Source organism: Sus scrofa, chromosome 2 (assembly GCF_054392235.1).
Source record: "Sus scrofa isolate SSC_HxYL_T2T_F1_AM1 chromosome 2, Sscrofa_HxYL_maternal_Yorkshire_Landrace_v2.0, whole genome shotgun sequence".
In the NCBI taxonomy this organism is placed as follows: domain Eukaryota; kingdom Metazoa; phylum Chordata; class Mammalia; order Artiodactyla; family Suidae; genus Sus; species Sus scrofa.
Genome location: NC_139384.1, coordinates 75,598,420 through 75,612,831, shown reverse-complemented (window position 1 = coordinate 75,612,831; position 14,412 = coordinate 75,598,420). Strand labels below are relative to the sequence as shown.

Below are 14,412 nucleotides of genomic sequence, written 5' to 3'. Positions count from 1 at the left end.
ATCTTCAAACTCCCAAAAGTTTGGAAAGAACTGCAATGTATATATAACATGGTCAGTGGTGCAGGGGGCGGGGGGGAGGCTGGCACAGCAGCCCATAATCAAGTATTCCCACCCTTTCCTCAGTGAAATATACCAAAATGGATACCGAATGGGATAAATTGAGACTGTAAATGAAAGCTATAAATTTGGGTCCATTCAAGATAGGTTTTTAACCCCTAAATGAGCTGATCTTTTGTTTTTCAGAGCTTTTTAGATCTGGGGATTGTGGGGGAGGAATTGAAACTTTGTAGGGAAAGGAAAAAAAATAAAAACACCCAGGGAAAAGGTCATGCTAATTCTTACTTCCCAGAATTTTGCTGTTCTGGAAAATACCTGCCATGAGGTTCAAGGAGAGGGATCACACAGTCATGCCCTCCTGTCCTTTTAAGCACAATCTACTTTTTATTTTTTTGTCTTTATTACTGCACCTGCAGCATATGGAAGGAAGTTCCCAGGCTAGAAGTTGAATCAGAGCTGTAGCTGCCAGCGTACACCACAGCCACAGCAACATCAGATCTGAGCCTTGTCTGTGACCTACACCACAGCTCACTGTGATGCTGGATCCTTAACCCACTGAGAGAGGCCAGGGATCGAACCTTCGTCCATGTGGTACTGGTTGTGTTTGTTACTGCCGAACTCCAAGCACAATCTACTTTTCAGGATGGGCCGAGAGTCTGCAAACATGCTCCTGGTCACCTCTGCTTCCCATGCAGAATGTTCCTCTTTTTTTTTTTAAGAAAAAAAAAATTGAAGTTTATAATATTGTGTTAATTTCCGCTGTACAGCCAAGTGACCTGGCATGTACTCTTTTTCATCTTCTTTTCTGTGATGGTTTATCACAGGATATTGAATACAGTTCCCTGTGCTCTAGAGTAGGACCTTGTTGTTTATCCGTCCTATACATAATCGCTGCATCTGCTAGTCCCAAACTTCCAATCCTGCCCTCAGAATGTTCCTTTTTAAAGAGTCTGGTTTTTAGGGGAATCTAATATAAAATAACTTATTTATAAAACAGAAACAAACATGCACATTTCCAAAACCAATTTTATGGTTACCAGAGGAGAAACCATTGGGGGGAGGGACGAATTAGAAGGGTGGGAATAACGCAGACACACTACTGCATAAAAGGGTAATTAACAAGAACCTGCTGTATGGCACAGAAAAATCTACTCGAATAGTTGTAATAAACTATATGGGAAAAAAAGAATGGAGGCATTTATATGTATGACTGAGTCACTTGGCTGTCCACCTGAAACTAACACAACACTATTAGTCCACTATACTCCAATACAAGTAAATTTTAAAAAGTAAAATTCAAGTTTTTTTAATTTCTCATAGTTATTTTCTACAGTTTTGTATAGACAAGCATGTTATTTTTAGCATTACTTTAACACCCCTCTTACTCTGGTCTGTGCATTAAACCTTACATTCACTCTGGAAGAAAAAAAAAAGAGTCTCATTTAAAAAAAATAAATAAATAACAACTGGGCAAGTGCCAATCAGCCTGGGTCTGTAGGTTGCCTGATGGGATGGGACTGTAAGCTTTTTGTTGAGATTTCCAAAAACAAGGGTATGAAAACTTAATCCTTCAGAGGGAGAAGGAGCATGATAACACACAGATCTGAGTCCGCGGCTCTTGCAATGGCCCACATTCCTACACCAGGCTCAGTAGAAGATCTGCTGGCATCAGCAGGACTGGGGGAAGATGACATTCACATTGGCGCTTGGTAGAGCGTCAGAAGGAGCGAGCGGCATTAAGTGGGGGCTCTAGGAAGGTTGACAGATGCGCCTTATTGAGCTGACAGATTTGAGCTCTTTAGAAGCCATCATCGAGCCCGTCACAGCCATATTTAAATCAGACTTCCAATCAACTAGAACACAGATCCAAGGTGTGTGGTCAAGACAGCGTGCCGCCCAGCATCCTCCAAGAATGAAAAGCAGCCACAGAAACCTGAACATCAAAGATGTCAACCAGGGTTTTGGGACTAGGAAGAGAAAACTCAAATTCCATGAGAATGCTTGTTTCTCACTGCCAGCTTCAAGCCTGAGCTGCCAAGGGAAGTGGGGGACAGAAGGGGAAGGACACACAGGGGAAAAGTGCCCAAGGGCATGGGGGAATGCAAGCCTGCACCCTCGTCCATGCTGGAATTTGCACTCTGAGGCCCTGGAAGCACACTGCCAAGTTCATGGACGCCTCCTCCACATGACAGTGAGGAGCCAGCATCCCTCCCCTCACCTGCAACCGTTCGGAAATGCCATTTCAAAATGCATGTCCTGCTAGGTCCTAGGTATAACCTCAAGAAAAACACTTCCCAGAAAAGTTCAACCCAAGACAGGCACAAGAATGTTCCCAGCAGCACAATCCGGAAATTACTTCAAGGGCCCTCAACCATAGAAATGGATAAGTACGTTGTGTTAGCGTCACACAATTAAATATCACACAGTAATGAAAAGAAACAACCAACGACTGCCCACAGTGACATGGATGAATCCCGCAGACATACTGTTGAGCAAAAAAAAAAAAAAAAAAAAGCCAGACACATTTATAGGAGGCTCCAAAGGAGGCAAAATGAACCCATGGGGTTAGAAGTCAGGGGAGTGATAACCTTTGTGGAGGGAGTGACTGGGAGGAGCCAGAAGAGGAGTTTCTGGGGAGCTGGTCACATTCTTTTCCCTGATCCCTTGCTGGTTGCATGGATGTATTCATTTACTAAGCTGGGCCGGACTTGCGTCCTTTCCTGTATGTGTATATCAGACTGTATGTATATTTCAAAAGTTCTAAAGTACCGAAACACATTTTTTTTAAATGGCAGAAGTATTTGGACACTCAAGCCAGTGCTCTGCCCTGGTACCCTGACTCCTCCATGTTTCCACAACAGTCCACCTCTTTGCACTGGCCCAAATGCACTTATCCAGTGCCCCCCACCCCCCACCCCCAATCTCTCTGTCCTCTCCCCTCTCATCCTCTTCCCAGAGAAAGCTCAGTCCTGGATGATTCTGCTTGGTGACAGATTAAGGGATGGGGAGCTTTCTCTTTGAGAGTGGGGCTGTATAATGCGTTTGCTGCCTCAGGACAAAAAGAGAACAAAAACTGTCTGGAAAAGAAAAAGAAAAAAAAAAAAAAAGAGCAAAATGCACAAACTCATCACAAAGCTACCAAGAGCAAGAAAACCAAGGAAAACCTCTAAAGGACCAACTGAGTGCTCCTAGTTCACCTGCATTCCTCTCCCAAGATCCCCTCTTCCCAAGGGCTGCTTGCTATCCCCTCTCTCTGCAACAGCCCTCTGATCTGCAGGATTCAGGTTGGACAGGGGTGAGCTAAGGACACACCATTAAGACTCCCACCTTCTTTCTTTCCTCTTAGAAGACTCCAAATCCAGGCTCCAGAAGGCGATCTAAAGCCATTTTCAACGCAGAAACCTGTCAGCCCAGCGACTCTCTCCTGGACACCCCTGAGTTATCTGATCTTGCACACATCGACACCTTGCCATTCTCCATGCCCCCCCTGGGGGGCAGGGGAGACCAGCAAAGATTACAAGACCCCTGAGCATTTCAAGGGATCTTTCACATGGTTGAAACTTCGGAGACAAAGACCTAGCTCCTGTCTCAGGCACCAATCCAAATGACATGGTGTTTAGGGGTAGATCCCTCCAAAAAAGACAGCAACTGAACCTCTTATCTTTCACCCTCCTCCAAGTAGATTGGTCACACGCATGCCAAAATCTCAGAGCTCTCTGTTACAATTTCAGCACCCAGAAGCCAAAGTCCTGCTCAATTCTGACGCCCCTTAAAAGTGAATCCACTGGCCAACATGTTCCTCAAATAAGCCATCCCCGGACCACCCAGAGATCAGCCCTGTTGAATATAAACTGTAGAAATCAGACACAGGAAAGATGGGGAAATCTTCAGTGAACCCCAGGAGCCCATCCAGTCCCAATCATTTTCACACTGAGGGCAGCCAGTTGGAACCAAGGCAAGGAGCGGCACATTGGGGCATGGCATGGTGGCCAGTCAGCCTGGGGAGTAGGGTGCGTCTCCCCACTTGGAATCTGGGTCATGCTTAGATAACTGCTAGAAAGCCCGACTAATTACCCATCCTTGCCTGCCTACATCTCAACAGATGTTAAGCCCTCCTCAAGGTTTATTTCAAGCAGGCACGAATTTAAAGAAACACAGGGGGACCTGCATTTTGATAGTATCTCAGGAGAGGAAAAGGTGGTCTCCACCTTCTTCCTCTGGATCTTTAATTTAAAAAAAAGAAAAAGAAAAAGAAAAAAAAAGGCATTTACCTGCCTGAGATGTCCACATGGATGCTGACTCTCCTGGTGTCCCTTCCTGGGTCTCTAGGGTGGAAGAAGCAGATTCCAACCCAAGGCCTGACACGGCACCCTAGGAAGGACTCAGCACCTCATTTTCTCTTGCCCTGTCTTTCTGATTGAAGTAGCTCGTCCTGGGTCTTCCAGGTCAGGGCCCCAGATGGGGCAAATGGGATGTTTCCTACACCCCAAAAGATGTCCCTAAAATCAGTGGTGGAAGGAAGTGGAACCTGGGAACGTGGGGCAGAATAAATGCCCCCCCCCAAACTCCTCCCCACCAGCAGCCCACCCCCGGGGATGTTAATTCTGGTCAGGGCCGGCCCCTCCGTGTGAAGGCCACATGTTCTCCCACTGGCTCTTGTCCCTGGGAACCCGGAGGCGCCCTCGCTGAGAGTGGGGCCCCCAACCTCGGGGAAAGCAGTGAGGGGAGAGGCCTGACAGCTGGGACTGGGCTCCAGCTCTGAAGGCAACCATGGATTCAGGGCGACTAAGGAGACCCAGCCAAGCCCCCTCCCCGCCACCCCCGTGCTCCCTCTGCCCTGGCCAGAGTCCCCAAGGCCCCCAGCCGGGTCCACGCTCATTCTGGAGAACTCCGGCCCGTCCGGGACTGGGCTCTAACGCCTTCACCGAGGCTCCTGTACGACCCCGGGGCCCAACCCTCATTCCGAAATCGGTCCTTAAGCGGAATCCACTCCCCTGGCCCCCGGCCCCCACCCCCACCCCCCACCCCAAGCCTCCACGGTAGCTCAGCCCAGCTCTGGGTGGAGAGATCCTCCACACTCCTCCCCGGTGCCCCCTCTCCCAGCCCCTGGAAGACCCCCCCACACACCTCCCATCAACCCCCGGGTCTCTCTCCCAGCCTGGAAGAGGGGAAGTGGAGGGAGGAGGGGGAGGCGCAGCTGCCGGGGTTCGGGCAAAGGATATGGCCATTCGGTGATCTTTTTGGCGTATTTTCTCACCACGTTGTCCTCGCTGAAGAGGAATAGAGACCGGTTGACCGTGAGGCAGTTCTGTCGGACGGGGATGGGGTTGTAGAGGGCCATGGTCCGCGCTCTCTGCGCCATTGACTGCTTGTACATCCTTTGCGCCCCGGGCTGCCCGCCCTGCCGGCTGCCCCCGGCTCCTCGCCCGCCTCCGGCGCCCACGACCACCCCGGCGGCTGCCCCGGAGCCTCCTCCCCCGTAGCGGGCCGGCATCTCGTCTCCGAAGCGGGCCATTCTGCAAAGAGCAAAGGGCTCCGGGTTACGCTGCGGCGAACGATGCGGAAGACGCCGCCGCCGCCGCCGCCGCCGCCGATGCTGATGCTGATGCTGCCGGGGCTGTGAAGACGGCGGCTGGAGCTGCGACTGCGGAGACGCTCCACGGCCCAGCCCATCGGGCGGCGGCGGCTCGGCGCTTCGGGTCGGGGGCTCACAAGGCGGCTGCCCGGCCCCAGCCGGGGATAGCAGCTCGGGACATCTTCCTGGCTGACCCCGGAGAAGGAGGGGCTGGAGGAGGGTGCGGGGGCGGGGCGCGGGGGCCGGGAAGGGGGGAGGGGAGAGGGAAGCGAGGCAAAAAATAACCGAGGAAGGAATCCAGGCAATCCCCAGTCCACCCACTCCGGAAAAAAGAAAAAAAAAGAAAGAAAAAAATAAAAAGACCAAAAAAAAAAAAAAAAAAAAGGCAGTTAAAAAAAAAAAAGCACACCCCCTTTAAGACTCGAACGATTTGCAAAGGACGCCCCTCGGGACGCACTGGAAGCTTCAAATTCCTCCGAGGTCCGGGTCAGGCTGGCATCTTGCAAAAGGAGTGCGCTCGGCCCATTAAAAAAAATTTTTTATTAAAAAATAAAAATAAAAACCAGGTCTTTCTTGGGGGAAAGGAAGCCCCCCCCCAATTAAAAAAATCCCCCGTTCTGTTCTGCTCGAGTTCCTAGACGTTGAAAATGCTCAAAGATCTGTAGCCAAAAAATTAAAGAGTATTAACGGGAAAGGAAAGGAGGGGGGTTGGGAAACGCTCCGAAGGGCTCTTAAGGAGTCTTGAAGCCGCAAGGTCCGGGTGATTTTTTTTTTTTTTTCTCCCCTTTCTGAATCACCAGTGGCTGCCTCTTCTGCTCATGGAGTGTGAGTGTGTGTGCGCGCACAACCGTGCCTCATCCTGGGGTTAAATTGCAGCAATAAAATCCTGAAAATTCCCAACAGGAGGAAAAAAGAGAGAGAGAGAGGGAGAGGTATGCGCCGTTCCCTTAGCCACTGTATAGCTGCTCCTGGATGCTGCAAAGCCTAGCGTCCCCCAGCCCCCCAGTGCTTCCTCCTCCTTCTCGTCTAGGTTTGGCTAAAATAAGACTGGTGTGGAGGGGTGGGGAGAAGAGGAAGGAAGGGGGGAAATGGGCATAAGGGTCTGAACCACTGGCCAGCGAAGCTCCAAAGAGGAGCGATTGATGAGTTTAACGGGAGAAAGACCCACCCAAAGTGTCGACACATGATGGCCCGCAACCAATCGTGGAGGTGCGAGGGGACCCGGCTCAGCGGAGTTTTGTGGGGGTGAGAGGGGAACGCCGGATGGTCGGCAGGCAAGGGGGGAAGTTGGGACGACAAATTCCTCCTCCCTTGAGAGGAAACCTTGTTTTCCAATGCGTTCCGTTCGGGTGCAGACAGCCGGGCGCTCGAGTACCTTGCAAGGAGCAGGAGGGAGGAAGAAAGGAAGAAACTTAAAAGATAGAAAGGGAAGGAGATTCGAGTCTAGAGGTGCAATCAGTCCTCTACCCAAATTTGCTCTATTTAGCAAAAGACAAATTTTTTAAACTGGAAGAGTGGTTTGGTGATACGTCTGTGAAAGTTTCAAATCACAGAAGCCCTGCCAGCTGGAATGAAAGATTGACTCCCCCCCCCCCCCCACCTCCAGAAAGACCTCAGAGGTGGCAAATCTTAACTGCCAGGAGCAGACAACGACTAACCAGGTCCTAGTTGGCTGGGTAGAGCTTCTGGCGAATATGTGTTGCATGGTGTTCACTTCTCTCCAAAGCCCCTACATGTTATTTCCTACTCCCTTTTTATATTGTGAAATTGAAAACAGGAAAAAAAAATGCCCAAAGCATAAGTGTGCAGTGTTAAGAATTTACTGTGAAACTAACACTCATGAAACTAACACTCAAATCCAGAGCGGGAAAGGGAACATTGCCAGCTCCCCAGAAACAGGTATATGCCCATTTTCCCCAGCAACAATCACAGCCTGACTTTATGGTATTAATAACTTACTATTCTTTATACTTCCACTTTATTGTGCATTCCTAAACAATACAGTTCCACTTTGCATCTTTTTGAATTTCATATGAACATAATCTTCACTATGTATTCTATGATGTCTGGTTTCTTTGGTTCAACATTACGGCTTTGATTCGTTAGCTGATGCCACATGCAGCAGTGACTGCTGTATAGTATTTCATGGAAAGAGTATGCCACAATTTGTTTATCCATTATCTTGTTGATTGACACCGAAGTTGTTTCCAGTTGAGGCTCTTAAACATTCCTGACTTGAATACCTCGTGCCTATAAGTATGCATTTCTGTAAGAATAGCTCTAAACATGAAATTTCTGGGTCACAGCATAGAATATCTTCAGTTTTGTAAGACGTCACCTAACTCTTCCAAAGAGGATGGACCAAGAACCCACTGAATTTTCACAAAGCAGTATATAGACTAGAAGGTAGTGGTGAGAGAGGGGAAGAGGATGAAGAAAGCAAAAAAAAATTTTTTCAAACCTTAACTAGCTAAATCCTAGTTAATGCCCACCCATCAGTATTTGGGTCCATTTGGAACATTCTAGAAAAGATGGTATGTCTTTTATATAAAGTCCCATTCTGTGTCTCTGAATAAGCTTTACAACTTGCCTATAACATTTTCAAGATTTTCTAATTTGTCAAGCTATGCACAAAATGATTACACTAAGAGTGATCAGAGTTGCAAGGAAATGGCTGTGTAGGCTTCTCAGTAAATCTTAATAATTTTTGTGCTGGATGTTGTTTCGCATCTCAAAGACAAATGACACTTAATATGAATCAAGAAGTAATACCATGTGCATGGATGCAAGCAGCCAGTCATGTGAGAAGGCTGCCTTGTGTAAAGTGAACTTAACACATAATTTGTTATGAGGAGTTTTCCCAAGAAGACAGTTGAGTTTCATTGCATAAGCTTTACGTGCAGAGATTTCCAAAGACCCAGAGCTTTTCAGAACTTCTCATTAAGGTAAAGGTACTTCTCTTTGCTAAGGTAAAGCTTCTATAAGTCTTCCCAAAAGCCCCACTTCACAGATGAAAACACTGAGGCTGCAAATGATTTTAAAACATGCTCAGGTCACCAAAATGGTTCTGAAACTATTTCTGACTCTGTTGGGCAGAGGTCATTCAGTACAAACGCTTTGGAAAACAATTTGACTGTCTCTTCTAATGATGAACATCTGAATACCCTGTGACCCAGCATTGGCACTCTTGGGTGTGTTCCCAGGAGCTATAAGGACTATTTCCACTGAGAGACACACCCTGGAATGTGAATAGCATCATATTCATACTAGCTAAAAAGTGGAAACTTCCCAAACGTCTCTCAATAGCAGAATAAATCAATACACTGTGGAACATTTGCACGTGGAACCCTCTGCAGCAATGAGAATGGATGAATGGCAGCTACACACACAAGTGTGTTTATATCTCACATACACAATTTTGTACCATAGAAGCCAGACATACAATAGAATACAGTGTGTAGTTTCTGTTACATAAAGTGAAATGGGAAAAATAATTTTATGCTGTTGAAAATTAAAGTAGTGGTCACCCTGGTGGGTAAAGGGGTAACTGGCATGAGGCGGGGAGGCTTCTAGAAGCTTCTCAGTCTGAGTGATAATTATACAAGTGTACTCACTTTGTAAATGTGAGGCATCTTGTAAATTTCCATTGAGCTGCGCACCTTTGAGTTGTGCGGGTTTCTGTGTGTTCTGTACTTCAATAGAAAATGTTTGTGTAATGCTTCTGCATGTAGACCCTGAGTAGCATCTCTTGTCATAGTGATCTGTGTGATTCTTCGCCTTGTGAACTTTAACCATGAAGTCTCTACAACAAACTCTGGCCGCCTTTTTGCCAAAAGACAAAGAACAGTCCCCCAGGATGCCATAACCCAAGCCCAGACAGCAGGCAAGTGGGCTACATATCAGAACTGCCTGCAAAGTTATAAAAATTCTGATTCTTGAGCGCTCCCTGATTTTCACCCAGCCAGTCTATGGGGGTAATTCAGGTTTGCTAATCACTGCTCTGGAAGGGACAAACTTATTATCCCTATTTTGGCATTCTCTAGAGTTATCAATGGTGGCATTGTTGGTAACTTTGGTGGAGCTATTTTTGCTCTTCCAGTCTGCTCTGTGCTCCCAGTTTTATGAAAAGCAAAGATGTTTCCAAATGCCCCCATCAAGGTGGCAGAAGAGTCTACATTTTCACCATATGGCATTCCCACAGTTTGCTTAACTCTGAAGTTGGACATATTGGAGTTCCCCTTTCCTTCCTCAGAACCTTCCAAAGTTTTCCAACCTTCTCAATTGCTCCATTCCCCTTTTCTGGAAAGAACTCAAGTCATGCATCCTAAACTGTGACAAGGATCCAGACGCATTATCCTAATGGATTTGCTTTACAGAGAACAAAAAAATTTATGTATCCAAAGGAATGAATCTCTAATATTAGAATCTTACATATCACTTAACAAATGGAAATAGATAGGCAAGAAATCTTCACAGGCTGCTCACATGACTGCAGTAGGTAGTTTCTTGACCTCTTTCCACCATTAATCCAAATTAGTAGTGTTGACCAGGTAGAAAGATTTAGAATCTCATTAGCATTGCAGACAGAAGCAGTTTAACAGCAGGCCTCCAGAAAGCAGTCTTAGCCATTGGTCCTAATCTTTAACACATCTGCCAGCTGGAGACTTAATTTATCAATCAGCAGCAGCACTACCATACCAGCTCTGAGATTGTTATTCAATTGAACAGGGCTAGCATCACTGAAATAAATGCCTCAGATAAATAACTGCAAATCATATTCATTTGGCTGCTAAAACAATTACCAACTAATCCAGTCATGTTGAGTTGCAAGAGTGGGATCAGCCAAAAGGCATTCGGTCTCTGCCTTCTGGCCTGGATACCTATTAGAAATGAGTAGATTTTGGGGAGTTGGAGGGTATAAACAGCAAAAACCAAATCTGATAATCCAGACATTTGCAGGTCATGATGTAGGCACTCAAGAGTGAATCCAGAGATGGAATGTGGCTGTTGTTCCAGGCATAACATTGCAAAGCAGTTTGTGCCCTGCGAATTTCCAAAACCCAATAAGACGAGTCTAATTCTGGAGGCAGATCTGGGTTCAAATCCTAGCTCCAACACTTCCTAGCTGTGTTCTCTTGGAAAAGTGCTTAGCTTCTCTGAGCCTCAGTTTCTTTGTATAAAATGGAGATATGACTCCTTACACCATAGATTGCTGTAAGAATTAATTAAGATCAAGCAGATAGTCACTTCACTGTACAGCAGAAATTGATGGAACATTATAAATCAACTGTACTTTAATAAATTTTTTTTAAAGATCAAGGAGTTAAACATCACAATCACTAGCATGTAATAAACAATCAAGAAATGATGGTGAATAGATTTTTTTTATATATATCGTAAGAGTCTGGAGAGAGAGTCCATGTTCATGGATAAGACTCAGTAGTGACAAGATCCCAATCCTTCCCAATTTGATCTATATATTCAATGTTATCCCAGTAAGAATTCCAGCAAATTATTTTATGGACATGAAAAACTGATTCTATGGAGAGACAAAAGACCCAAAATTGCCAGCATAATATTGAAACAGAACAAAGATGAAGGACTAGCAATACTGGACTTCAAGACTTACTAAGTAATCAAGACAGTGTGATGTTGGTGAAAGAATAGACAAATAGATCAATGGAACATAATAGAGAGCCCAGAAATAGACCCATATAAATACAGTCAACTCATCTTTGATAAAAGGAACAAAGGATAAACAATGGAGAAAAGAAAGTCTTTTCAACAAATAGTACTGGAACAACTGGACATCCATTTTTTAAAAAATGAACTTGGACACAGATCTTACATACTTCACAAAAATTAACTCAAAATGGACTACTGACCTAAATATAACACAAAACTATAAAACTTCTAAAGATAACATAGGATAAAATATAGATGACCTTGGGTTTAGCAGTGACTTTTTTTTAGATACAGCACCAAAGGCACAATCCATGAAAGAATTAACAGCTGGACTCTATTAAAATTAAAATTCTCTATTCTGCAGAAGATATGGCCAAAAGATTAAAAAATATGTGAGAGACTGGGAGAAAATATCTGCAAAAGACATATATGATAAAGCACTGTTATCCAAAATATACAAAGAACCTTTACAACTCCATAATAAGATTGCAAACCCAATTTTTTTTTATTTTTTAGTTTTTGCCTTTTAGGGCTACACACACAGCACATAGAAGTTCCCAGACTTCTATGAACCTGAACCTGAGCTACAGCAGCCAGCCTACACCACAGCCACAGCAATGCAGGATCCGAGCCACATCTGCGACCTACACCACAGTTCCTTAACCCACTGAATGAGGCCAGGGATCAAACCTGCATCCTTATGGATACTAGTCGGATTTATTTCCGCTGCATCAGAAGGGGAACTCCCAGACCTGATATTTAAATGGGCCAAAATCCTTAACAGATACCTTTCCAAAGAAGATATATAGATGGCAAATAAACATACAAAAAGATTCTCCATATAATATGTCATCAGGGAAATGCAACCTAAAACAACAATGAGGCACCTATTAGAATGACCAAAATCCAATTGCTGACAACAGCAAATGCTGGTGAGGCTGTGGAGCAACAGGAACTCTCATTCATTGCTGGTGGGAATGCAAAATGGCACAGCCTCTTTGGAAGACTGTTTAGGTGTTTCTTACAAAACTAAACTTCCTTTTACCACACGATTAAACAATAGTGCTAGTTGGTATTTACCCAAAGGTATTGAAAACTATGTCCACACAAAAACCTGCACAGATTTGTTTATAGCAGTTTTATTTGTCCTTTTGTTTTTTTATTGTTATTTCCCCAATACAATTTTTTTTCTACTGTACTGTACTTTCAGAGATCATTCCTATAGTGGCTTTATTTGTAATCGCCAAAACATGGAAGTAACCAAGATGCCCTTTGGTAGATGAATGGTTAAATAAACTGTGGTCCATCTAGACAATGGAATATTATTCAGAGCCTAAAGAAATGTGCTATCCAAGCTATGAAAAGATATGGATGAAACTTAAATGCATACCAATAAGACAAAAAAGCCAATGTGAAGAGGCTTCACCCTGTCGGATTCCAACTAGATGACAATCTGGAAAAGGCAAAACAATGCAGACAGTGAAAAGACCAGTGGTCGTCAGGGGTTAGATAGAGGAAAGGATGAGTAGGTGGAGCACAGAGGATGTTTCAGGCAGTAAAATAACTCTAGCGTGAGACTAGAATGGTGGAAACATGTCATTATATATTTGTCCAAATCCACAGAATGTGCAACACCAAGAATGAACCCTAAGGTAAACTATGGACTTGGGGTGATAATGATGTGTCAATGTGGGTTCATCAATTGTGACAAATTCACCACTCTGAAGGGGATGTTGATAATGAGGAGGCTATGCCTATGTTGGGGCAGGTATATGTGTCAAAGCTAAGAAACCAACATTGGTATGATGCTGTAACTAAACTGTACACTTTATTTAGATCTCACCTTTTTTTTGTTCCACTAATATCCTGTTCCATTTCAGGATCCTTTCCATTCTTTTGAGTCATCCTTCCTCCTTAGTCCCTTTTGGTCTGTGACAGTTTCTTTTCTTGTTTCTCAAACTTTGATAATTTTTAGGAGTACTGGCTAGGTTTTTTTTGGTTTTTTTTTTTTTTTTTTTTTTTTTAGAATGTTGCTCAATTTGGGTTTGCCTGTTGTTTTCTAATGATTAGACTGGGATGATGGATTGGGGGAAAGGATAGCACAGAAGTGAAATGCCCTTCTCATTGAATCGTATCAGGGACCCCTGACATCCACATGATTTATGGCTATGACGTTGACTTTGATCACTTAGTTAAAATGCTGTCCACCATGTTTCTCCACTGTCAAGTTACTATTTTCCCCTTTCCCTACTCCACTCTTTGGAAGTGAGTCACTAAGCCCAGCCCACACTGCTCAGGAGAGGAGAAACGATTAAGCACCCTCTCCTGGAGGGAAAAGTGATCTGCATATATTCTTCAGAATTCTTCTGTAAGGAGAACTTATCTCTTCTCCCTTCTTCATTCATTCATCCATTTAATCTTTTGTTGATATCAGTACAGATCATATATTTATTTTATTACCATCCAAACTACGTTATTTATTTTGTTGCTTGAAATGTCCCCTTTGGCCCCTGGAAGTTCCTTTCATATTGGTTCCCGTGTCCCTTAGATGTGCTCCCATTTTAAGCTCCCTTACTTTCTGGCACTATAAGAGGCTCCAGAATCAACCTTCATTGCCCTACCCTAGAATTAGCTATTTCTCCAAGGATCCCTGGTTCTTTTCACTGGAGAACCATATTTTAAAAAATTGAAATAGAGTTGATTTATAATATTGTGTTAATTTCTGGTGTATGGCAAAGTGATTCATATATATATATATATATATCACTCTTTTTAAATATTCTTTCCCATTATGGCTTTATCATAGGACATTGATTATAGTTCCCTGTACTATACAGTAGGATCTTGTTGTTGGAGAACAGTATTTCATGATCTCAGGGTTGGGTACAATACTGCATTTCTAGTTTTTATTTTGGTGGGCGTTATATATGTGGGCAATTTGGCAATCACCATAAAAACACACAAGAACTATCACGGATGAAAGTTTGAAGAGTAGCAGAATTACACAGTTACTCCTCACAGATGGATTGTTCATCTTAATGGTAAAAATAGCAGCTTGTATAGTGGAGTGTCCTGACAGATGAGTGATCAAAGTT

General features: G+C 44.3%; 1 protein-coding gene across 12 annotated transcripts in view; it reads right to left on the bottom strand.

The window, feature by feature from the left end:
• CACNA1A (calcium voltage-gated channel subunit alpha1 A) overlaps window positions 1-14,412 on the bottom strand; it is a 378,703-nt gene that overhangs the window by 271,338 nt on the left and 92,953 nt on the right. For 8 of the 12 annotated variants that reach the window (XR_014837530.1, XM_085012704.1, XM_085012699.1 and 5 more), the window contains exon 3: window positions 5,281-5,573. The exons of 1 other annotated variant lie outside the window; for it this stretch is intronic. Coding sequence is in view for 10 of the 11 variants with exons in the window: in XM_085012704.1 (XP_084868830.1) it covers window positions 5,281-5,573 (293 nt within the window). In the remaining variant the exon portion in view is untranslated. Of the gene's footprint in view, window positions 1-4,328; window positions 4,446-5,280; window positions 5,574-6,041; window positions 6,175-6,800; window positions 6,817-14,412 lie in introns of those variants that run through there. 3 more of the 12 variants (XM_085012702.1, XM_085012703.1, XM_085012707.1) reach the window with 3 other exon arrangements.